The sequence below is a fragment of the Gambusia affinis genome, linkage group LG17 (assembly GCF_019740435.1).
Source record: "Gambusia affinis linkage group LG17, SWU_Gaff_1.0, whole genome shotgun sequence".
Classification (NCBI taxonomy): Eukaryota; Metazoa; Chordata; class Actinopteri; order Cyprinodontiformes; family Poeciliidae; genus Gambusia; species Gambusia affinis.
In genome coordinates, this window is record NC_057884.1 from 19,993,787 (window position 1) to 20,021,064 (window position 27,278).

General features: G+C 38.5%; 1 protein-coding gene across 4 annotated transcripts in view; it reads right to left on the reverse strand.

Annotated features, from left to right (window-relative positions):
- Positions 1-991: 991 nt before the first annotated feature.
- lrrtm4l1 (leucine rich repeat transmembrane neuronal 4 like 1) overlaps positions 992-27,278 on the reverse strand; it is a 105,646-nt gene continuing 79,359 nt past the window's right edge. For 3 of the 4 annotated variants that reach the window (XM_044144858.1, XM_044144855.1, XM_044144857.1), the window contains one exon: positions 992-3,410. In XM_044144858.1, coding sequence (XP_044000793.1) covers positions 3,345-3,410 — 66 coding nt within the window. In that variant the 3' untranslated portion in view covers positions 992-3,344. The remainder of the gene's footprint in view (positions 3,411-27,278) is intronic. The other variant, XR_006373361.1, reaches the window with a different exon arrangement.

Genomic DNA, 27,278 nt, shown 5'->3' on the forward strand with positions numbered 1-27,278 from the left:
TCACAAATGCCTTTTCTGGTTTTGAAAACAACAAAAAAAACGTAATTATGAGAATAAAGTCAAAATTATACATGAATAAAGTTTAAATAATATCAGAATAAATGCAATATTCTACTTTATTCTCTTTTTTTGACTTTATTCTTGCAATACTATGTCATTTTTCATCATCTTGACTGTTTATATGACTATTTTTGTAACATTAGCACTTTCATATTACGACTTTATTCTCATATTATTTCAACTTTATGCTTGTAAAACTTAATACTTTATCATTTTTGACTTATTCTTGCAATATTATGACTATTACTTTGACTATTCATACGACTTTATTCTCGTAATTTGACTTTATTCTTGTACAACTTTATTTTCATAATACTGCTTTATTTCTGCATGGCTGTTTTTGTAATACTTTTTGCTACAGTTTTACATTTTGAATTTATTGTCATAGTTTTAGGACATTCTTGTAATTTTATGTGTTTTATTCTCTTATCATGGCACTAATACTCTGATATTTACTGTTGGAAAAGCACCGTGAACCTCCCAACAAAACACATTGTGGTTAAAACCTAAAAGGTGTGAATACTTTTGCAATGCATTGTGGGTGGAGAGGCGCAAGCAAAGAGGGAGAGGGCGCTGGACAGATTGGCCATCTGGACCTGTGAGCCGACAGCTTGACATGTTCCAAGAACAGCAAACATGGAGGAAACGATCCGAGCGCGGCTCCCTCCTGCGACCCGCAGCTCGGTACACGGGGAGCGTAATTAGAGGGGCCCGCCACGAGTGTCACCGTGAACAGACCGGTCGAACAGAGATCAATGTTCTGCTCTCTAAATTAATGAGGCTAATGCGGATTTGACAGCCTCTTCATGGGAGATCTGCGTGGAAAACCCGACGAGAGAGAAAGAGAGAGAAAGAGAGAGAGAGAGAGAGACTCATGAAACTCACAGAGGAGAACAGAGACATGCGGATCTTTAACACACAAAAGGGTCAATGGAGGTTTTTAATTTGACCAGTTACTATTGCTCACCAGTAAAGTCATCATTTTAATTATAAAACATACTGTTGAAAGTGAACAAAGAATACCGCAACAAATCCAAATGGGGAGAAGAAGAAGAAGAAGAAGAAGAAGAAGAAGAAGTAGAGATTTACATTAAAAAAGTATTATTATTCATCTTGTGTAGAAAGAGTACAGGTTAAAACAATCCACGACTCAGTGGGTTTCAAATACAATAAAAATAAAAAATAAAAAAATAAAGAGAAACACAAGCCCACGCAGAACCGTGCACAGCAACATTATGCAGTCTGTTTAAGGGGGGCGAGCAGGGTGATTGTTTTTGAAGAAAGCATGATTTTTTATTTTTATTTTATTAATTCTGGTTTAAGAAAAGTTTTACAATGTAAAGCAGTGCTGAGAGTTTTCTTTCCGACAAGATCTTCCTGCCGCTGCAAGGTTGTTTATTCACAAAGACACACGTTGCACACATGATGCAAAGAAAAAAGGGGAGGAGGAAAAAAGGAGAAAGAAAAGAAAGAAAAGCAGCTTCAGCAGCAGAGCACCGCTGGACCGGAAGGGCGTTGAGGCCTTTTTTTTAATATTTAATCTGTAAAGAAAATAAATACCAGATTTGTCGTGAACTATAGGTGCATCTCATTGAAAGTTTATTTATTTCAGTAATACCGCGTAAGACATATTCCAAGCTTTCATTTCTGTTGATTTTGATAAATAAGCCTTATGACTAATTCATTTTCTTACCTGAAATCTCCCTTTAAAAAAGAAGCTATTACAGAAATGTCATAAACATCCACAAACTTCCACATTGTCCCTTTACTTCTCTGAATAGACAGAAGATAAGCCACAATTTGTCATATACGAAACTGGCCACTCAGTCATGTATCCAAGCATATTGGGGGAAAGTTTAGTGGAAGGAAAACATGCAGTGGGAAACAAATTGCCCACAAAAAATGGATAACCACTTTCTTGGGAGGATTACCGTTAATTTTGTTCGTTTTCATAAATCTTACTTAGAAGTTTAAAAAAAGTTATATTTTAACTTAAATTAAAATATTTAATTATTTGTATTTAAATATATATGTATTTATATTTAAAAAAATATAAATTATCATTTGATTATATAATTATCAATTGATTATACATTATATAAACTAATTAGATGCTAAATGCTTTTAGAACTTTTTCTACTGCAGTTTGTCCTTCCACTAAACTTTAATTTGCTTGGATTCACGGAGGATGCTGGATAACTGTCAAGTCGCTAGTCTGACTCCATAGCAGTTCTGTTTTAAATCCATATTTCTCAAAGATCCTGTGTAATATTTTTAACTTTCTGGGAAACTGTTTATGTTTCGTTTAAATTTGGTGTAAGCTGTAATCATCACAACTAACAGAAATAAACGACTTTCTGAAGCTAATGCTCCAGATTCACTGAAGTAAATTAACTTTTTGTTTGATACAGAAATGTTTTGAGATGCGCCTGTATGTTAAGGTGAGCCAAAAGTAAAGAAGGATTCATTTGGCTCTTTGGTATCTGTTGCTCAAACACACATTTTTTTCTTAAAAAATAAAATTAAAGAAAATAAAAACACAACATTAACAACAGCAGAACTTCTGGAAATCACAATTTGTCCTTGACTGGAGCATCTGTCCTCATTTCTGTTTTTGTTTTTTGTTGTCTCCCTTTTTAAAAGTTATCCTTGAAATTTCATTTTATTTGGAAAGAATTTAGAAAACTCTCCGAACAAAACAAAATACTTCAAAACAACCAAAGCAGATTCCTCTTTTCGTACTTTCTGTGAGGAACCATTGCAGCTCGTGATTAGTCTTTTCTTTTTTACTTTTAAAAAAATGTACTGAAAGATTATATAATGATGCTTCACAGGAGTTGAAAACATGGAAACCCATTTTAAATTACACACCCCTGTGTTGCAGGAACAGCTTGTCCTTTTCGTACGACGCCATGTTGTCCTGAAGGAGACAATAAGCCGTTAGGGTCCCTGCAGTGGGCGGCCATCTTTATTGTATCCATCCCTTGGCTCTCATTAGTCCGCACAACAGGAATCCTCAACCATCGGTGCGTGTGTTTGTGAGAAACGCTAAAGACCAAATAATAGAAATAAAAAAAAGATGTTATAAAATCTTAAGAAAAAAGAGAGAAGCCACCACATTATCTCCTCTTTTTCCACTGGATGGATTGTTGCCTTGAATCCGTTTGCATGGAGGACGATTGTGGCGTCTCCTCCAATCTGAGCGATGAGAGAGGAATCCTGGCGGGCTCGCGGGACGGGCTTTGATTTGTTGCATCATCTCAAACAGTCCTTTTCTCTGAGAGTTAATGGATTGTAGGCACATCTCCCAGCCAGGCAGCAGGTAGGGGGCGTGGACACGTGTACTCGTTCTGCAGAGAGCAGGAAGGAAAGAAAGAAAAACAGAACGCCGTTAACGCCGCGCAGCTGGTGGTTACGATGGGAAATTAATTGCAGTTCCAGGTGATTTGATAACAGCACAGTGGGCTTGTGACAGCGCCAGCAATGCAAATAAGGATAAGCAATTAAGTGGTTGATAAACTCCCATGTGGTCCGACGTACCGACAGGATGTAAGAGAAAGCTGTAGATTAAATTTCAATTACACGACGTCACGTCTGTTTAGAACAGCTGGAATCTGAAAAGCCACTGTTTCAGAGTAACCCAGCATCTCCAAAAGCATCGCCTGCCTGCGGGATTCACCGGTGAGACCAGCACAAAACAAAACGTATTCATCAAGAAGTTGGAGATTTGTTCATGGCTTTACAAGTTTCCGAAGTGAAAATGGAAAAAAAAAAAAAAAAAAATAGTTGTTTGTTGTTTATCTCTTCCTCAAACTTCCAACTGTAGTTTGGTGAAACTTTTGGCGAAACTACTGAGTCAAAAGCAACGTTTCCACTGCAAATTTCATGCAAATTTTGAGCAACGTTTTTAAAATATTGCAGAAAAAACATCAACAAATTTAAATAAGAAAATGAAACGCTTCAGTTTCATTTTGGGCCTCATGGAAAATCTGAATGTTCTTAAAGGGCCGGTGGTTCCAGAATGTATTAATAAAATCAAATAAACAGTCCAAATATCATGCACCAGCTGTTGGTTTCAACATTTAATACGTTTTTTATTTTCAATCAAAATCACAGATTTTGTGGTGCTAATTTAAGAATATTTGTAAGGCATTTTTACAATATTTGCACTACTTTTTGATGTCAAATGTGACTTTTTATTAATCGCCGTGTCTGTCACAGACATGACATCAAGTAAGGCTGAGGTAGAAATCAATTAAACCCAATGATTTTGATCAAATTTGAGAAAGATTGGCCGTAAAAACCAGAAATAAATGTGGGATCTGTTGATTTTGTGTGAATTTTGAGGATTTGTGAATTTGGAGTTTAGAGGGCCCCAGAAAAAGCTACAGTAGAACTTTGCTGACTTTAAGATGCACTAAATAATTTAGACGTATGATATGATCGTTTCTGTGATAAAATGTCAATTTCCTTACAAAATGTAATGATTATTGGACATTCTTTTCTGACATATTGTTTGAACAGATGAATGAATGACTGTACCGTATCTTAGCTAATTCCTCTAGTTAGTTTTTGTTTTCAACATACTTATGTTTTTTTAGGTTAAAGTGGTGTGAATGTGTATTAGTGTCATTTTCCTTCCTCTTCTCAAATATGTGCCATCTGTCACAAAAACCTCATAAAATCCATTAAAACTACGACGTGAAAAAGTGTGAAAAGTGTAAAAGGCATAAAAGAATCAAAGTGTCACTGAGACAGAGAAAGTATTTTCTGTTTTTACTGACAAAGCTTTAAAAATAAGAGCATCCATCAACGTTCCCTCACTCACTCTTAACAATCCCACATTCATGCTCTCTGCTCTGACCTTCTTTTCTCTAATTTTTAATAATGTTGCTCTTCTCTACTCTCTCAATTAATTTTTCACCCATAACAGTTTTATAATGAGACGCGTATTGTCACCGCGCCAGACCTATTGAATGTTTTGGAAAAAATAGATGCAAGCAGCTAAACGCAATAGATGTAATGAAATACACCGGGGAGATAATTATTTGATCCGAGTTTTGGTTTTGTGTCCGTGTGGTAAATAAATCAGTCAGCTGCAGATAATCCTGACCTCAACTCATTGCCTACACGAAGCACGCCTGTCTGCAAAATCTATTTTCTCCCATTCCAGCCGATCCGCCACCGAAAGGAGGGCCAAAGGTCAAGATGTGACCTCAGAATATGTCAGGAACAGAACAGTTAGCCGGCGCAGGGGGCAATGGGCAAAAAGACGATCAGCAAGTAGCTCGGTAAATACTGCAGAGGGCCGTGAGAAAGTCTTCCTTGAGCAGATGGGCTCTCCAAAACATCTTTTGTACTAAATCATTCTTAGATAATGAGACTTTAATCTACTCTGTTCTGCCTATTTTGATCTGTTTTAGGGCGTCTTGTCACTTTAAATCTAAATAAGCTGCCCCCGCTCCCCCCGACCCCAAACTGAAAGTTTACACTTGCACATGAAAATGGCTGCAAACAGATGCACAATTTGAAAAGCAGAAGTGGAGGCTCCTGCACAAGAAATAAGAAAACATTTGTGTTTTCCAGCAGCCGTTGTACAGCGCATGCAGCGGTAAAACCGGAGCTCAATTTGGGTTTTGGTTTTGGCTTTCCTGGAGTTACTTGGTGAGGGGCAGTGCCTGCTGAGATGTGACGCCACATTTAGGAAGTTTTTGAAACGGGTAACTTTTCCGGACACCAAAAATCAGAAACTTAATGCCAAAAACTATCTGGGTGGGGTTTTCTTTAAGCACTTTGGCTGTTTTTAGAAGCAATAGAAAACCAAATGGAAGTACAAAAACGTGCAAATTACATCACCTTAAAGTGTATCAAATTTTCAAATAAATTTTCTTATAGTTCAAAAATAATTAAATAAAAACAAAATACACTTGCCTCTCTTGTGAAATCATGATTAATATTATTTTTTCCCTTGATAAGATCAACTTTATGCCGCTAGACAAACCCACGGTCCACGAGACGAACGTGAAACTTCATGTTTCTCATTACATCTGACATAAAACAAGCAGCTTTTTAGGAAAAAGACGGCTGCAACGTGATGTTTATGTTACAAAAAAACCCAAAAAAACAACGCCATCCGTTTTGTCTGCATCAAGCGGGAAAACAGATAAACTCTTGACCTTCGTGAAAAGCTGTGTTTCTGTGGAGACAGCAGAAAAATTAAAAGTTATAGCGTTTGATGAAATGAGCCTGAAGATGCTAAATGAAAGTGACCCGGAGATCTGAAGGGTTGGCAAATGACAGAAGTGCTAACAATACAAAATATTTATCAATTAAAAAACAAAGGAACCTTCCAGGTGAATCGATAAGTAGGCAAAGCAGGTAATTTATGTTCAGCATCATCTCCATAATCAGAGAACAATGGATTGATTTCAGGAACTAATTTTCCAACAGAATATAATAAATTCAGGAGAAAGAGTCAATTATGCATCTTGACGGGTGAGCAACCCCAACACATCTAAATGTCAAGGATTTCCCCACAGGACGAGTCACGCTTGTTAAAATGTTGCTGCAAATTAGTGCAACATTTTGACATTTCCCCCTCATTCAACAGCTTACAAGCCTCAAACTGTTCTGCACTCCAAAGCAGACAGAGCGGCACTCTGCTCACTTTCCGAGTGTTTTTTAACCGCACTGTGACATGGCAACAAGTCCTTATTGATTTAGCAACACAAACGCTCAACTTAAGCAGTCTCGAAAGCTTTTCAAATATGCTCCCAACTGTCCCAGGCTCAGCTTTTCTCTGCTGAAGCTGAGATTGTTGTCAGTGTTGAAGTACATCTCGTCGGCGAACGGCTCAGGCGAACGCTCCCTGAGCAGAACTTTGATTTAGGCGTTATCAAATGGGCCGAGGAGTCTTCAATCAACCCTTTATCTCCCTCTCAGGTAGAAGTGAGCGAGGAAAACTCAGCAGCACAAAGTGTCGTACGGAAGAGAATCTGTGTGACAGCAAATCACAGCAAATGCAGATGCACACAAACGTTAAACAGGCAGATATAAAAAAAAAGAAATCTTCCCATCAAGTAATAAAAAATGTGTTCTTTTAATCTTATGGAGATGATTTATTAAAGTATTTTATCAGATTTAATATGATTGCTGAAACCGCTTTGTCTTGCAAGTCTTTGTGTCAGTGGTGCAAAAAAAAAATCATTTTCCATAAAATGAACAACTGTGTGCATTTATATTCAAAACATTTTGCTTTGATATCTAAATAATCCACTCAGCCAGTCCACTGTCCTTAAAAGTCACCTAATTATTCAAAATCTGAATGGTGCTGAAAGCAACGACTCACTTTCGCTACAATGAGAGCTCCCACTCTTTGGGGGTTTGTTTTTAACAGCTTCGAACTTCTAAACAATACAGATCTTTGCAAAAGAGCTTGAGGTCAGTCAGGATGAATAGGAAATGTCTATGAAAAGCAATTTTCTGCTCTCGCAAAAGACTCTCAATCGAATTAGCAACTTGGATTGGGCCGTTGTAACACGAGGCACTAATGTGATCTAAGCCATTCCTTTGTGACTCTGGCTGTATGTTCAGGGTCCTTGTCCCGCTGGAGGTGAACCTCCACCACTGTTTAAAGTCTTCTCCAGCTCCTAACAGGTTTTTGTTTTCATCTTTCTCTTATTTGAGGAGGCAGGAACCTCCAGCCACTTGGGCTGCCTCCTCCGGGGGAATCCCAAGGCGTTCCCAGGCCAGCCAACTCTGTCCTGGTCTTCCTCTGGGTCTCCTCCCAGTGCGAGGCGTCCAAAAGCCAACCCAGAACCCAGAAACTCACTTTGCTCTCTTGAATCCATGATCTACCCAAAGCTTGGGGTCGTAGATGAGGACAATAGATTTCTTCACCATGACAGACCGGTACATTCCTCGCATCGCTGCAGCACTCCTCATATTCCATCCATCCATTTTCTATTCACCCTTGTTCCTAATGGGGTCAGGAGGGTTGCTGGTTCCTCTCCAGCTAACGTTCTGGGCGAGAGGCGGGTTCACCCTGGACAGGTCACCAGTCTGTCGCAGGGCAACACAAAGACACACAGAGACACACAACCATTCACACACACACTCACACCTAGGGAGAATTTAGAGAGACCAATTAACCTGACAGTCATGTTTTTGGACTGTGGGAGGAAGCCGGAGAACCCGGAGAGAACCCACCATGCACAGGGAGAACATGCAAACTCCATGCAGAAAGACCCCGGGCCGGGAATCGAACCCAGGACCTTCTTGCTGCAAGGCAACAGCTCTACCAACTGCGCCACTGTGCAGCCCACTCCTCATATCCTCCCAATCTATTTTTCCCTTATTTCTGAACATTACAACAAGGTTCTTAAAGGCTCCTTCGTACTTAATCTGAACAGTCGACATGCAGTCACATAGATGTATTAATCATTCACCTGTCTTATTAATATGGTAGTTATTTAGTGAGGAATTGTACAAATGTACACAGTTCCTCACTGCGTTAGATATTCGTTCCTCAGAAGTATCCATGACTCCTGCTGATACATAAACCAGATAGTGGGAGTAGACTAGTTTAAGAGAAATACTGACATCCAATCACTGAACAGATGCTTAGAACAGATAAATGTGAGGATGCGCCAAAACTTTCTCCAGCTGAACAGAAACAAAACTGAAGTTATTATCTTTGGACCTAAACAGGAACGATCTAGAGTCAAACAACAGCTTTAGTTATTACAACTGAACACCAGCAATGAGACCCGAAACCTGAGAGTAGTGATGGACTCCAACCTGAACATTCAGAACCACATAAAGACAGTTACAAAGTCGGCCTTCTATCACCTGAAGAACATCTCCAGGATTAGACTAACGTTTCAGCAAGATCTGGAAAAACTCATCCATGCGTTTATCTTTAGATGCATCGATTAATGCAAGTGTCTTTACAGCCTGTCTAAAAATAAAAAAATTAAACATTTGAGCCAGAACGCTGCTGCTCGCGTTCTGACTAAAACCAAGAAAACAGAGCACATCACACCAGTTCTAGCATCCTTAAACTGTTTCGTTTCTGTTCAGCTCAGAGAATGGACTTCAAAATACTGTTGTTAGTTCATAAATCACCTCAGCACCGCGATACATTAAAGATCTGCTGCTGTTGTTGTACCAACCTCTTGGACCTCTCAGGTCTTCTGGTTCTGGTTCTGCTCTGTATCCCCAGAACCAGAACCAAACATGGAGAGACGCATCACTCAGCTTCTACGCACCACAAATCTGGAACAAACTTCCATAAAACTACAAAACAGCTGAAACACTGAGTTGCTTTAAATCTAGACTAAAAACCCAGCTGTTCAGAGTTACTTTTGAAACATCATAAATGAAACAATAATCAACAATCTGATGTGTGATGATAGCACTTGACAAATATGCTATACAAATAAACTAAATAAATAAAACAAGGCAACAAACTTCTGACCAATTATACAGCACAGAAATAGTTCGAACTGACCTGGAGCCGAGTTCAGCAGGTGAATGACTCACTGACCAAATGACACAACAGTCATCACTAGTCAATAAAAGCTGATTTTGGCACTTTTGGTGACATATGTGGAACCCTTAAACTCCCCGATCTGGGGCAGGACCTTGTCCCCAACACCGAGGAGGCAGATCTTTTTCCAATGGTCTTGGAATTACCATCCACTTTCCCATCTGATCTGTTTATACTACATTTTTCTGTGTAATAAGGAGTGCATGTCTTGCCAGACATTTTCTTTACACTCTACTTTGTGTTTATCTCCCAGAAAAATTACCAGTAAAACAAAAGTTAATGGGAAACACTTTTGCGAGGTACTGTAGTCTTCCGAAAAGTAACTACTTTTGCACATTTTTGGGGTGAATAAAGAGCATTTTATTGTACATGCAGTTCTTGAAACACTAAACAGATAGTTGATCCGTTGCTTGCAAAAACATCTTAATGATGTTATAAAGTGTTTTACAAGAAGGGGTGAGTGGTTTAGGTCGCAATGAGGTTTACAAGACTGCAACAAAAACAAAGGCGTAATGAATATACAGGAAAGACCTTAAAAATGCAACTTTGGAGACGCTGGAGCTGAATAATCACTAAGCTTGAGTTTACTCAGCAGAGAGGCTTCGTGGAACAGCAGCTCTAAAATCCTGGTGTCGTAAACTCTGACCTGGGAATAGTTAGAGCATCGTGTGGAGATGGTAGTGGTCAGGTTGGGAGCGTTCCCGGTCAATAGGTCTGAGAGGCAGCCAGAGGCAAGACCATTACAGGCTGAGGATGTGTGTGAGGGTTTAGAATCACTGCCAAACGTAACAAGAAGCCTGAGCACAGAGGTGACGGGTTCAGCGCTGGGTTCTGGTAATGAGCCTGGCTGCAGCATTTTGTGCCAGTTGGAGATGGTTGAGGGCGCCTTCGTTCCTCCCTAAGCATTGAGCATAATCTAGACAACAACAGGCAAACGGATCCATAAGTTTTGCGAGAAGGCAGATTTAAGAATCCATGCAGGTTTTACAAGAATTTTATGCGACAAAAACAAAAAACAACAAAAACAAAACAAAAAAAAAAACGTCTGAGATGCACTAATGGGGTTAAGATAAATCTATTTGTAATAATAATCATTTTGTAGAGTTACGGAGTGTCTACCTGCAGGGGTCAGAGGTCAAGATTTCATTACAGAGACAGTGCCCTGAGTTTAAGGACATTACTTGAAATCCTGGAGTTAATACTGAAAAAAATGTGTCTAAATAGTTAAAAACGTCGTTAGGATCTGTTGCTATGCCAACCATGTAACGCTCATTTACAAGAATGGAAAAGTTTTAATTTGGCAATGTGTAGTTAAATAATACAGTAGTTCTTCTTTTAAAAAAAGTGAAGTTGAAGTTGAGATTGTTCAACTTTCTTTGGCACACTCAGCATGATGCTGCCACCACCATGCTTGACACTCGGTACATTACACAGTTACTGCACCCAAAGTAGATCTTATTTGTGACATCTAAGGCTAAATTTATGTAGAGTGTTAAAAGCTACCGTATGTAACAGCAAACAGTATCATTGTCTCAACAGATAATGGTTTAAATCATATAAGCCCGTCCAAAGTAGTTTTTGTCTTATCAGGTTAAAGAATATTTCCCCAAAAGTTTGAGATCATCATGACATTGTTATTGTTTTTCGTCTTGAAGTGATCTTTGCCTTTAAACTCTCTCATCGATGTTGTTTTTGCTCATTTTCTCTTATTGTTGAATCATGAATACTCATCTTAACTGAGGGTAGTAAGGCCTGCAGCGCTTTGGATTTCTTGTGAGCTACTGAATGAATCATTCATGGAATAATTGTGGATGGTTGACCACTCCTGTCTTCTGAATCAACTGGGGTTTTGACCCGTTTTAAACTGTCAAAGGTTAGTCAGTAATGTCCCACAAATTACCAACATGTTCAAAATTGTAAAAGAGCTGCAGCTAGCTGGGAACTGCTTACAGTTATGAGCTGCTCCTTAATGACGTTCATAACGAGGTAAGAAGAGCAGCACCTCTTCTCGCCTGAAGTGATTTCTTTACTCTGCATGTCTGGCAGTAATCATAACTTGGATACAGTTAATTCATGATTCAACAAGGGAGGCCATTACACATGAGTTTGGATAATGTTTTCCTTTCATAAAATAAGTCATGTGTAATCTTATTCATGTATTTTTTTTTTTTTTTTTGTGGAAAAACAGAACAAATGAGTTTGTTCATTTGTCTGAACTGAAAAGCATTTGGCACATTAATGAATCCATGTAGCAGGTTTCCTGCTGCATGGATCTCTGTCTGTCACAGGTTATACGTCCCTGTCTCTACTCTGTTCCATCCCCTCTAACATCTTTAATGTGCTTTTAATTAGGTTAGTAATTAGCATGAGCCCAAAGTTTATGTAATTAATCTCCTGTTTGTCCAGACAGATGGAAGCAACACAAACGCACTGCATGCCTGCCACTCTCACTAAGATCTCAAGCTTGTTCCCCCACTCAGGGACCCCATCGCCCTGCTCCGATTCTCCGCCCCCTCCGAGTAAAGTTGATGTTCCCCTTCCCCCCCCCACAGACCAAAAGAAAACACGCAGACAACAAGAGCTGGACTGATTGTGTCAATTCTTTGTGAAATTTTTGGCTAATGAGACAAGCAAGACCCATCTTTGATCTGACGATATTAACGTAGCATGTTCTGTGGTTGTGCTGAAATGATTACAGCGTCAAGGTGTATGTCTGATCTGAGGCGCTTTTATCTTCATCTGTCGCTGGCACAGCTCTCATCTTCATAAATATCACAGGCAAGAAATTACAGAAATGAAACGCTATCTGAGGAGGCTAATTTATGTTCACAGACGAGAGAAATAATTAAAAAATGAAAACTTTTTTTTCATGGAAACTAATTCCTGCTTAAGCTCTTGATCCCTGCAAAACAGACCGACTTACAGTTCCTCTTAATCTCTAGTTCTTTCTCAGAACACACATTTAATCCTATTATGACTTCAAACAGGGATTTTTTCTTGTTTCTCATAAAAAAAAAACAATAAATGTTAATTTAGAGAAATTAGATTCTTTTGTTTTTAGATTGTAGAAGCAAAAAGGAAAATGTTGATCTCTTAGCTACAGCTAGGTCAAAGCCTGTTGAATAATCCCACATCATCCATTATCCTGATTGCCCTTTTAAATAAAACCAGAGGCTTTAAATGGTTACCATCGCAAACATCTGGAAGGTGATATGATAAAATGCAACGCACTGAATACTTTTCCTTACTTGGCATTTCCATTTCTTTTGCAAATGCATAAATAATAGTACCCAGATTAATATTTGTGCTGAGAGCATGAATACATGAATATATAATCTTGACAGCATGGGCACTATTTTGCCTCCAGCAACGCTTTATACTGTATGACTTCGATTTGAAATGCTAACTTTGCAATGTAAGCATTTAGAAATTTGGGGGTTATCAATAATAAAATAATAAGATGTTACTGTATTGCTAAACCTTGTCTACAGGCACCCTAATGAACTATAGATGCTTTTTTAACAGCCCTGGAAAAAAAATCAAGAGACGACTGAACTGAACCCCGTTGGAAACCTCCTGGTTTGATTAAAACATTAGGATTATTGTTTCTAAATGAATATGAACTTGTGTTATTTGAGGTCTGAAAGTGCTGCATCTTTTTCATTATTTTGACCATTTTTCATTTTCTGCAAATAAATATTACTTTTCTGTTTGGAAATTTCAGAGACATGTCAGTAGTTCACAGAATGAAAGAACAATGTTCATTTTACTCAAACATCTAAAAATAAAAAGCAAAATCAGAGAAACTGATCATTTTATAAGGTCTCATTTTTTTCCTCCCATTAATGTGAGTGCAGTGCATTTACATTTCAGTTTCTGTTTTTAACTCCCACAGTTAAATACTTAATATCAGACTTGGGATAGCCCGAGTTAATAAATAAAGCGGATTTCAGTCACTGGCAATGTGAAACAATATTCACTTTAATTGTTAAATCATCAATTAACCATATTTTTCAAATAACCTGATCCAGTTTCCGTAGCAACGCCCAGCCCTTATTGCTGTCAGAGGTTTACAACCAAGAAATATTTTGTCTGGAACCCGACTGACATGGAGTAGAGTCAAAAAGACGTGAGAAAAAATGATCAACTGGAAAGAGTCACAAAGACTTTTCTGTCATTGGGAAAACGAAACGACAGCCGTCAACCAAAACCAGAACCAGAACCAGAAACATCTCCATGATTCCCAAGAGTTTTATTTAAAAAAAAAATACTCTGTGGACAGATGAGAAAGAAGTAGAAATGTTTTGGAAGATGTTTGTCTTCCAAAACATGGTGGGGGTGGTGTAATAGTTTGCTTTGGTGGTTCAGGAACCTGCTTGACTCCAGTCCGTGTGTGTAGAAAGTCCAATCCGTTTGAGGAGCTGTGAATGCGAAATCAAACTCTGGTGAAGACCAAAAAAGAACTCTGGGTCGATTCAAGCGCATATGTGAACGCCAAGCAGGAAGTGGACTACAACGCAGGGCATTCTGGGTAGATACAACCAAAACAAAGGCATGAGTCTAGTGCTAGTGGGAGAAATGGCTTGTGGTATTTTGCCAAAAACTAAAGAGAAATCCTACAACCACTAAAACCTGATGCCACTCCATTTCTGTTTACATTTTGTGAAGAAGAAAGTTGAGCTCAATGTCTTCTTAAGAGCTTTTCCAGTCATTTCCTTCAGTGGGTTTTGGTGCTGAACCACCACAAGTGAGGGGAGAAAATGGTTTCGAAAGATTTTCGATCATTTGACACAATCCAGTGTGAAAGAGAATAACACCAGCTGAAAATGGACCAATGTTGATCCCAAATCGAACCGAGTCTAAGGTATGAAAACATCTTTTGATAGAACCATAAGTTCTGGTCTGAAGGAGAACATCCATAAAGATATCATCCAGTTACCAGTTATTAGCCTCCTGATTGTTGTTACAAACTCACCTCAAACCAGGGTGTCACCCCTAATGCCTATTGATGCATATTTAACACAAACCAAGAGCCATTTTGGAAGCACTTTTTGCACCATTTACTGGCAGGAGCTATCTAATATGATCTGCTAGAACCAAATAACTATATCTACCAAATTGAGGATGAATAATAACGTTTGAACTTATTTCAGGCATTAAGAGTTTAAACTCAAGAGCAGCATCATGACACAATCATGATCAGGTTTGAAAACCCTCCAAAATGGCCGAACTTGGGAGGCCAACATTCCTAAACAGGGACTCACTGCCAGTTATCACAGACATTCAAACATGAAATGCCAGCTTTGTAAAAGCAGAATAATAGTTTATATGGTGGAATCCTATTTGGTCACATTTACCTCGATTTGCCTCCACAGTGCAGAGGGGTTAAAAACAGCAGCGGTTTCCGTGGAGTAATGAGAGTTTTTATGCTCATCACTGCACATCAGAGTGAAAAAAGAAACAAATGATTTGGCCTGAAGTGGGTCTGGCCTTTACACCTCCCCATCTATCTCTCTTGTAGCACTAAATGTGTTTCAGCAGCAAGGGGAGGATATACTCAACCACAACTAAGTGGGCCAGTGAGAGTATGCCGCTCTCTCGCCATTTGAAGTTAAAAAGAGAGCAATTTTCAGGGCCGATGCATTAAGCGAGACACGAACGGCGCGGTCCAAAGGTAGCGCACCGAGATCTCCCCGAGGAAATCTGGACCGGCGAATGAACACTGGGAGCAAACCGATCACATCCCTGATGAGGCGTCTCAGCATGCAAGTTTATTTATGGGTGTGCATGATCATGCATTTTTATCTGTGCTTGAGTGTTATGACTTATGATTGCTGTGATTTAGGTCGGTGATGGATGGCACCATTAGGAACAGCAGATCCTTCCTCTTAAGTCACTCTCTGTGTATATCACCTTTCCTGCTATAAATTATGCTTGATGCATAAACAAAGTGTTTCTCACCATTAGTAAAGGACATCAGTTTCTTCACACTTCAGGTTTGCTGAGGGCTTAGACCCTAAATAATACCTCTTATCCTTTATTTAGCTCTGGTTCTGGGGGAATCCAGTATAAAGGACTCTGTGGGGTCCAAAGGTATGATTTTAAATTGTATTCTTTGACCAACAGAGAGTCGGTGGAGTGATTTAATCTAGTCTTCTGTTTCTTTTAAATGAGCTGCAGATGCATGCTAGATTTGTCTAGATTAGATCAGTAACCTAACCTAATTAAAATCAAGGCTTTCACAAGATTTTCTGACATGCTCAGCAACAGCAGGATGTTGGATTTAAACAGCGTTTAATTGCTACTAAAGTGCTCGAGGGAAATAAGACCTAGCTTAGCCTTGCGCTGTAGATTTTGGCATCTACAGCACGTGTGTCAAACTCGAGGCTTGTGGGCCAAGTCTGGCCTGCCGTAGCTTTTTATGAGTCCCTTTAGATTCTAGACTAAACACTAAGTGTGCTTAAATATTATGTTACCAATCAAATCAATGCAGTTTTTATCTGTTTACTGCCAAATTACATCAATCAGTCCCTCCGGTCTCTTCAGAATTATGGTGGAAATTCATGAAATGTCATGAAATATTCAGACCACGGTTTACATTTAGATATTTTAATTTTTTACTTTTTGGCTCAATTAGCTTACAAAGAAGCAAATGTTGTAAATAGTACGCTGGTTGAGAATCTAGTAGCTTCAAGATCTGCACTAACTGTTCATTCTTGCCAACCCAAATAGGTAATCGTTTAAGCTTAGCAACAACTGAGGCAATTCATTAGCAAAAACAAAGACCCATCATACATACAAATAGGATTTTCTGATGAAGAACAATGAGAAAAATAATCCACTGAGTTTTTCATTATGGTAGAATGAGCCCTCCAAACGGCTCAGTAAACAGATTTTAACTATTATTCACCATGAAAGTGCATTAAATATATTGGATACACCTGTCTCAAAGAAAGAGCAGATTTAAGGAGCCTTGCCAAACTTATCCTAATTATCATGTAATCTTCTAACATACACAATATACGCCAATTGTGCTAAATAAATGAAAAAAATTAGGAGAAGAAAGTACAGCTATGCCAACATTTAGAGCTTTATTTATGAATGTGTAGATTCAGGCTTTGGTGGTTTGCTCAAAATGAGTTACTTTTCTCTAACAGTGGCATTGTTTTTCTAGTAAAGTAATTATTCTAAATCTGTCAAACAAGGAGAGTGAAAAAGAGGGATTAACGCACCGATACAGCCTGACAAACAGGAATTACTCCCAAACCATCGCCCTGATTTAAACACAAAAATGTATAACGCTGAGAATAGTATGGTCTATAATTACAAACCTCATCAGATCAATGTTGTTAAAAATTTATTTTGCTCTTTGAGCAAAATATGCTCATTAGGCTCCTGAATATCTCAGGAAAAGCACATTTCTTTCCCCTAAACTAAAGCGGCTTTAATGTGATGATGCATTCAAAACCAGTGCCAGGTGTTTTGCCGTTGGGCAGACTACAAATGAAGTCAGAGTTCAGTGTCGTCATCTCTTGCCCCATTTCTCGTGTGCATTCAGTTTTTCAAGAGTCTTCAAAGTACAGTGCACAGAAGTAGTTTCAAACATTTCAGTGAATTTGGCTCAGCTCTTTAGAGAACTCCAGCTGTCTCTGCTGCTACTGTCACTTCATGTGGTGTCAGACAGACTGCATAATGTTGAGATCGGGTCTCTTTTGGTCGGAGCATCTGTTGCAGGATTTCTGTCTATCTGTAAAGTATCTATCAATTGTTGGGACCTGTGGGTTTATTCGCAGTAAAATTATTGGCTAACTTTTGCCAGAACAAACAAAATTGCAGGATGATTTTTAAGAATCCCACATCTTACTGTTACAGTTTTTTTACAGTAATTTGCTGCATCTTCATGGTATTTTATTGTACCCGCATGTATAACCTGCCATAGTACAACATATTATATTATACTTTTGAAATGTGTTCCCTATTTACAGAAAATTACTTAAACAAAACCCTGAATATCTTCAAGAATAGATCTATTTTTACAACACTTACGGTACGACTGCATGAAATAAATGGTATGCGGTAGAAATTATAGAAATTTGGCCTACGATAATAATCTGTAATCTGTCGGCTAACCACAGTAATGCTAGTCGATGACATATCTGGCTGGTATCAAAACAGAGGAAGCAGGAAGCAGCATGGATGAGAGAGAAAAGGAAGAGCTCGTTAAAAAAGCAGGTGCAAAAACATAAATTATCTGGATCTGATTTGGGTTTAACTTCCTGCGGTCTCAGCGCGATGCTCAGGAGGAGTGCGGCAGATGTCACAGTCAGACAGCAGGGAAATGAGGGGTAAAAGCGCATGTGGGATGCAACCTCCGCCCGGACGAGCCTGGGGTAAAGCTTGCTGAATCCAATGAATGCCTTCTCTTAACCTTCCAGCAGCTTTAGCACGATGCTCAGGGGGAGCGCGGCAGATGTCACGGTCGGAGCTGGGTGACAGCCTGTCGGTCTTTCCAAAACTACAAAAAGAAAACCTCAACTCGTAAAAGCGCACATGGGCTCAGTGTGACCCCAGTGTACCATGCATAAAGCGAAAAAGAATGTGGGGTTTAAATGGTCCCATCTCTTAAGACTAGAGGAGGAGTGAACACTCAGATCGGGAGCAGGAAAATTTGATTTGCAAAGTGCGAGGAAGGGAGGAAATACAAGCAGTTCTTTTTAACACCTGGAAACAAATCATCTGCTTCAATACCAGAAATGCAGCTGACTACAAGTTCCAGTCACAACACTGGGAAGAAAAGGCAGGATTTGACACAGACATCCATTATATTTAAGTTATTGTTTTCTATGTAGAGATACAGTTTTCATTTCCTTATTTAAGTTTGATTTAACCACTTTTGAGATCATGCTGCTGCCTATGGTTGCCAATGATATTCAGCAGCATAAAAAAAACACCATTTAAGCATAACGAACAAATATCTTCAAAAACGAGTGTTACATAAATGTTACATACATGTTACTCAATTAGTATGTGATTTTGTTTTTCGTTTCTATTATATGTTTTACACAAATCATACCATGATATGAATTTAATGCCATATTGCACATTCCTACTTTATAGTGAAATTTATTGGGTAAAACTGTAAAAGTATGTGGTATAAAAGCTGTGCCTGGGTTCGGATTAGACGTTTCTGTGAACCCTGTAGAAAGTGGATCAACCCAGGGGTTCTGCCTTTAAGTTCCCTCCAGACATTTCGATCCTTCTGCTTCTGCACTTTTTAACAATAAATATTCAAAGTCTACAAATGACTCTTTCTGTGGCCCTTAACAGTAGCTCTCCACCAGTCATTAGAACAGTGTCACTTGCATTTTTATTCATATTTTTCTTACTCTTTCAACTAAACCAATACCACTGATGCAAGGCAAAGACTTTCTGCGTGAAAAATAATCATAGAATTAAGTAAGAAGTTGTCAAGGGAGGAGAAAGTCACCCTGAATTAGAGTTCTGCGACCGGAGACTGTTCAATTAATCAACGTTCTGTGGGCGTGAATAACTCATTACCAAAGTCCCACAGAGGAACCAAACATGTTATTAGTGATTTTATGTAATATTGAGCAAAATAGTGCAGTCCTCTGAGCATATGCTCGTTCCTATTTCTACTGATGTGGGGAGCTGAAACTGTAATTTTTGGGGCGGTCGACTCCGGCTCATTAGATCTGTACAAGAAATCAAACCCTGCACTCGCTGACCTACCGAAATACAGTTCAGTCTCGGCGTCAAAGAATACAATGCAGTGTGAAATGATGGAGTGTGATGGAGGTGCTATAAACACTTGGGCGGCAGTTTGGCCAATGAAGGGTTTGGCAACAGCTGGAAGGAAAGATTTAAATTAAAATGTTCCATTTGGTAATGTAATGGTCATAATAAAAACCTTCTTGGATGAATAATTACATTCTGTAAAGACATATATTAGTGCAGTCTTATTGTACTAAAAGTTAAATATAAGCCAAATTAGCTGAAGCCTTTTAAACTGGCAATTCTTCATCCATAATGTCTTTTCGACTGGACTGTGGTGAGGCATTTGGCCAGAGCAAAAAGATAGATCATATTTGGCAAACCTTGAATAAATGCAGTAAGGACACAAAACAGCTCTTTAAATATTGATTTAAAAAGAGCACAGTTTGTAGCAATCGATTGGCTGACTGGCCACTCATAGAGGAAGAAGCCACGACTCCAAAACGTCAGAGAGACGTCAGATTTTTGAGAAATGTCTTGTCGTCTTTTGAAACTAAAACCGAAGTGGTTGGAGGAAAAATAAGTTAAAACCTTGCGGAAACTAACAGCAGAGATTTGTGCACTCAACAGAATAGATGCAACATCTCAAGAAATCACTGAGGATGTTAAAGTTTGAGTACAAATGAAAAATTATCCAAAATGTATATTTTATGTAAAGATTCTCCCAAAAAAGTAGAAAATAAATGTTTGTGAGTTGTACAGTGTGCAGTTCAGAACTTGGAGATGTTTCTGTGATTTTATTCACTGAAAATTCACCTTTTTTTGGGAAAGCTAATCTGAGATATTCAACAAAGTAATTCAGCTTGGGAAGCTACTTGACATGCTAGCGGCTGGGATTTGAAAAGCAGCCAATCCAAGAGCGGCATTTGTTTTATTTGCCGCTGAAAATTGAAGGTTAGGAAGACTGTAGACGCTCAGACGAGTCAGGACGGTTTCCACAGTGTGTATTAATGAATATTGAGGCATATTCGGTGTTTGAACAAATAAAATAGACACTTATAAGTGTTTTAGATGGGATTTCAAGTTTTCACCGACTTCAGCTGTTTGCTGTGGCTGCAATCCACAAAATCTGTAAAACTGAAATCGGCATCTTGCAGAAGGTTACCAGATATTTGCAGAAAATTTCTTGTAGGACAAAATGTGAGTAAATCTAATATAGTTGAATCTTAATGTCAGGTTTCTTTAGAAGTCAACAACATTTAAAAAAAAACTATTGTACTTGTACTTGTATTTCTCATTTATCCAGCTCTCACCAGCTCCGTTTTTTATGAATGTGCTTCCTGGCACCAAATTGCAGACTCATTTACACGTTTTTAAAAAAAGCTCCCTTCCCACGTAACACTCTTCCATCTTGTGAGATGGCATGTGGTGGTTTCTCTACCTTTAATCACCATTTAGGCAAATGAAATGCGGCTCAGTCACATTGAAATCTAGTGATCGGGTCGTTTAAGGGGCACCTCGTTTCGGCCCCTCCGGGCGTCCTGGAGGCGTTCCGTCTTACTGACGGGTGAAATGTTGTTAGACACAGCTGGCTGAAGCTGAGCACACACCTCTGCCTTCATTTTGTTGTTGCCCTCAGCAACGAAGTTTTCAACAAATGCCAGCGTGCCACTTCCATTACAAGCCACGCATGTCTGCGCCATAATGGGAGCGTCTCCGTGTTTGACAGATATGGTGATCCAGGGCCGTGTGCTCTTCACGTTTGTTCATTCATTCAGAGGATGGGCAGATCTTGGCAGAACATTCCAGAATAATAATGTCGCTTTGCAGCTTTTAACGGCAAGATATGTCATTATTTTTAAAAAAATAAATAAATTACATATTTTACCAAATTCTGCTGTGAAGGGCAACTGATCTTCTTCTGGAATTTCTTGAAGACATTTCAAGTTTCATCCAGTGTGCTACTTCAGTTCTGATCATGGTTTGGGAATTTCTGGCCTATAAATCTTCCAAAGTCCAAACGAATAAGTTACTGAGCAACCCATCTGTCCTGCGAGTCATTTGGGTCGAGGAACGTCTTCAAGAGTAGTGCGAGGTAAAAACAAAACATTCCAATGGCTTGTTTTCAAGTATCATTTCCACTGAGGCACGACGCCTTTTCTGCTGTTTTACCGTCTAAATCTGAGCTTTTTAAACTCAAAAACACTGAAACTCATCTGAAATGTCATTTTTAATATTTTATTTGACAGTTAGTCATAAATGATAGACATAAAGCTGTAAAATGGGTTTTGAAGCGTTTTGCAGCTGATCAAATTTATTCTTTCGAAATAGTTTTAATAATTTACAATCATTGGACGACATGTTCAGCATTGATACCTGAAAGGCTTTTTTTCCCTTCAGGCAGTCATAAAAACACAAACGTTAATTTAAATGGCGACTCCAAATGACCCTTGGGAACAACTGTGTGTGCATGATTACGTCTTTCTTAGGTTTCTGATTTACTGACAGTTTGTCCGTGGGGTATTTTGACCTTTCAACATTGCCTAATTGCTTTGTCTTCAACTTTTCTGCAACCCTGAACATAACCACCCAAAAATGATGAATTCTGGTAGTCAAATAATACAAAATTTAGATTAAAACCATTCCTGAACTCTGGAGAGAAAAAAACAAACAAACACGAGCCAACAAAAGCTGAGTTACCTTCAGCTATACAAGCATGTTCTGCAAAAAACACAAAATCTTACCAAGTATTTTTTTAAATCTATTTCTAGAGCAAATATCTTAGTACACATGAATTCAGACTAAAGTAACTTAGAAGTAACCTTTTAGCATGATACAGAAGCTTGTTTTAAGTAAATAATTGCTTAATATTGATGAAAATGTACTAGATCCATTGGCAGAATATTCCACTTTTTACATGGGGAAATTGTCTTGTTTACTTAAAAATAGCCTCTATATCTGGCTGAAAAGACATTTGTAAGTTAGTTTTGTCTTATTTTAAGGTATTTGCACTAGAAATGAGGCTAAAAACACTTGGTAAAATTCTGTGTTTCTGCAGTGTAGGATTGTAATTTTCTCAGTGAATAAAAATCTACACCAATGTATCTTGAAAAACATTTCTATGCTCAATGTCTTTGCTTGCGTACATTAGCAATGCGATTCCTGGTGTTGTCCCAACTTGTTTAGTTGTTGGGTGAGCTTTATTTGTTTAACATTTTTAATGTTCAGTTACTTTGTCCATTCTTGCTATTCTAATTAATTCAATGTTGGAGAAAGAAAATACTTCTTCACACATTCTGCCAATAGTTTTCCTCTTGCCACATTTCCAAAACTTGGTGAGATGCTTAAACTTGGAATGTTATTTTTACCTAAGACTACTCTAACTATATGTACTTAAGTTGTATCTTTCTTTGGGGAAGTAGTAGTTGGACCACCATGTGTTAATGTTAGCTTAAGACTAAATCCGGCCATTGAGGTCTCAAAAAAGAGCTTCCAACTTTAAGTTCTATCAAATAGTTTGAGGAAAAGAAGTTATCAATGCAGTTGTTGCAGCATTTAGTCAAATCCTCAACCAGTCCAGTTTCCTCCTTGAAACATGCATATTAATTTGAGGCTGTGAATAACAGCTTCAGTTTACAAACACCATTTCTAGGTGTGAGTTTGCTCATTTAAAGGTATCTGACGGCTTGCAACGCTGATTAAACTTTAGCAGCTGTGATTACACTGCTGCAAAACAGGCCAGAGATTAAAAAGAAGCTTAACACATTTTGGTATATTATCACCACATAGACAAACAGCACAGGGAGAGCGCGACTGCAAAGTGGCTTCCCTGTTCAAATTTAGCTTCAAATTATTTTAATTTGAACTTCAGATTCGCTAATCAAGCAAGTAAACAACAAGAAGTTCTGAAAATAAAACTCATATGGCATTTACACTTAAAAATGATGCAAAAAGTTTAGTTAAATCCTGGAAGAAAACCTGATGTGTATAGTTGCTCTCTATTCTGAAAAAACTGGGAATCTGTAAAATACGACAAAGAATTGTAGCTAAAGCTTCAGCAAAAAGGTTTATTTAAGCTGCATGTTACATTTTTAAAATGTGAAAATGTTCAATGCTTCTGAACATTTCTGCAAAGTATGTCACACAAAATACAATAAAAGAAAATGTGCAGCTGTAGGATCTGTTACTCCCTAAGTGTGCTTTTCCCTTCTTTTTTACTATTTCTATACACCAACATCATCCACATCTCAAAAAATACATCTTGATTTTATCTGACATCAGAATATATTCTTAATATTTAATTCAAGTTATTTAAACATTTGATGAATGCATGCAGATATGTATATTTTGTGCATCATTGATTTTTTTCCCTAATGTGCAATTTGCAAATTTGCTTGGATTTTAACTTTTTAGTTGGTTCCTTTTTCAGTTTAGGAATTTAGTTGTGCAAAATTTGAGTTTTGCAATTAATTCTTTGCCAAATAATTTAACAGACCCGTTCAGTTGCCATGCTCCGGTGACGATGTTCAGTGTCTCTGAATGCCAATAAAGCCCACGGGACTCATGAATATAAATTTTAAGCCTTTCACCATAGTTTTAGGCAGTTTGCTCCTAATTAGTTGGGACTGTTTGACATAATACAATCTGATATTAAATAACTTCCAAAGACCTGCAGGAAACATTATTCTTAATTTCTTCTTACTCCTCATGACTGGTTGCTGACAGTTGCCAGAGGGGCGTTTGTGGAATTGATGCCGCTGCTGTGTCTGCTGGTGTCATATGCAGCTGTTGGTAAATGATGTTTGGGATGTGACATGCAACAGAAAGCTGAATGTAAACAACATGATGTCAAAGGTTTTAACCCTGACCACTTAACACTGTGTTATTTTTAAACAAGACAAACTGGGAAAAACAAATGATTATATCGTAGATCTTTGTTCTAAGCTGTATTTTAAAGAAAGGTCAAGCATTTATGGATAATCCTTGCGGTTTCTCAGATAGTTTGACGTAAATTTGTCCTGTTCCTCCTGTCAGGACTGGTGTTAGGGGCTCCTGCACCTGACCCACAGCAGCACTAGCAAATCTCTTTGTCACAAATTACACCAAATAATAAAGAGAGGAAAGCAAAGTCCTCCTCTCGCGTGATGCAAGAGAGGAGGAGGATGGAGATTTGTGGGTGTGTGTGAGACTTCCAGAGGAAGTGAAGCAACCATGTTTGCTTCATTTCTACTCATTTAGCAAACGTTTCGACTAGATTTAACCATTTAACCCGCAGTATTAGCGCGGCGCTCAGGAAGTGCGCAGCAGATGTCACGATCAGCCAACCGGAAACATTATTCTTAGTTTCTTCTTACTCCTCAGCTCTTCAGTTCGTGAAACCATAAGGGGGAAAAAAGGCTGTCAAACCAGCGAGCCCACCAGCACTGCACACACTGTAAAAAACTCTAGTGGGGATTTACTCAACCTCTCTTAGAACTACGGGAGGATTCAAACTCCACTTTTTAGCCAGTTTCACTGCATCATCACATTTAGCTTACAGAAAGGGTGCCAAGCCGCCAAATAAACAAAAGTAAACTGAGCAATAAGATTTAGCTTTAGGACATACACGTGTTCACCTTCATAGACTCACATGGCTGTGGGCTACATACAGGATGTAAATTTTTTTTTTTAAGTAAAGAAGGTTAGATAATAAAAAGTCCAATAACTTTTTTACTTAAAGGGAGGTATGCACAGTGTGTACAGCTGTAAAGCATCAGGAGTTGCTGACTGGCAGCATATGGGACTTGGATCAGGGCTTTGGAATGGTTGCTTCAAAATATTAACTTAGCTGTTCTTTAGCAACTTTTTAGCTAACTAAGCAGTATGGTTAGCATCATGATACATCTGGAAAACCTGTTTGTCTCCTAATTTTAATCTTGCTATTGAAACAACACCCACATTATAAGATGTAGTCCAATTAAGTCAGAAAAAGAACCAATGTTTTTCCTACAAAGTCATAAACTGATAAATTTCTCAAAATTAAGTCGGAATAAATGGTTTGTTCGCATTTTTATATTTTGCCCCAGATTTGGTGTTAGCTTTGTGGAGCTAATATGGCTTTGTTGGCTTCCTTAGATCGTGATCAAGTGAATCTTGTAGAGAATCAGCACCTTAAAACGGGGGTGGAACCTTTTGTTTGGTCTTGAGCCAGAAAAGGTAGAATCAGGGACGAGGTCCAGCCCAAAGTGCTCTAGTTCATGAAAGAGGGAAAAATGAAGGCATTGAAAAGCCTTGTAGTTCCCCCAGGAAAACTTAGACTGTGAAAAAACCACTACACTCCAGAAACCTGTGTTAAGGTCTCATCAGTGCGCATAACGGCACACAGCCATGTCTGGAGAAAATCAGACCCAAAACAAAACCACAAAAAGCTGAGACCAAACATTTCAGCTTTTTTGGACGGAGGAACTTCTTTGGACAGATAAACGAAGCCTTTAAAATATTTATCCTGTTTCCCTGCACAGTTTTAAGGTTCATTAAGTTGGGCGCCATTAGGAGGCCTAAGGACTCTGGATGAAAGAGATTTAATAATAGTGCTTTTTGACTGAAACCGTGAGTCACAACCGTTTCAATAACGCAAGCAGGTCTTGCAATGGCTTGCTTTCAAGAATCATTTCCACTGAGGCACGACGCCTTTTCTGTCGTCTTACCGTCTAAATCTGAGCTTTTTACAACTCAAAAACACTGAAACTCATCTGAAATGTCATTTTTAATATTTCTATTTGACAGTTAGTCTGATTTTATCTCATAAATGATGAATATAAATCTGTAAAATATCCCTATCTGGGTTTTTAAAATGTTCAGCATTTCTCTTGAAAATGTTTAATAATTTACAAGTATTAGGCTACGTGTTTAGCATTGATACCTGAATGGTTTTTCCCCCCTCATATTCATAACACAAAAGTAAATTTAAATGACGACTCTAAATGACCTTTGGGAATAAGAGTGTGTGCATGATTATGTCTCTGTTAGCCGTCTAATCGTTTAACCGTTCAACCCACAGAGTCCGGACAAGCTGACTCTTGAACAGGCAATGTTCAAGAGTCAGCTTGTCCGCACTCTTGAACATCGCCTGCTTTTTTAGGTTTCATCTTTACTGCAATCCTAAACATAACCACTGAAAAAGTATGTATAATCCTGGTAATCAAACGACCCAAAATTAAGATTAAAACCGTTCCTAAACTCTAGAATAAAACACGAGCCAGCACTATGAAGTGCAGACTGATTCGGCTGCTGCACGTCCTCCTGTCTTGAAACATTTTTAAGTCTCAATAAAATGCATTCAATGGACTGACATGCTGTCCGCCTTTCGCCCAATAAACGCTGGAGAGAGACACCAGCTCCCCTCGCAACCCTGCAAGGATAAACTTGTTCAGATAATGGATGGATGGATGGATGGAAAATGCATGATGTTGAAAATAGAAGAGCACAATCCATCACTCTTACTAAGGCGACACTGTAAAGTAAAGTTGGTGTGCTTTGAGTGGGCTGTCTGTTAGGCAGCTGACTGCAGGCTATTAGACGTCCACTCCACAAATCTGTCCTGAAGAAAGCCATAAGAAGATCCACTGCCAGCAGATGTTGAAAAAGGCTTATAGCTGCTTATTGGAATAGTTCAAACAACAAATATACCTTAATATGCAGGAATACACACAGTGGAAACTGTGCAAAAGCTAGGATCTACTGTCTTTCTTATCCAGTCTTTGGGGTTTAACCGAGGAAAATGAATGTTGTTCCTGAATTGGCAGCTTTGGAAACACCAGCTGATAGCATTGGATCTGCATTTTCATTTAAATATTTTACAAAAATGAATCTGCAATCAGGTGAACTCTCCACAAATATTAAGCTTCATGCGTTTCCCACAGAAAAATCCTTGACAAATAAAAAAATACCAAACTGG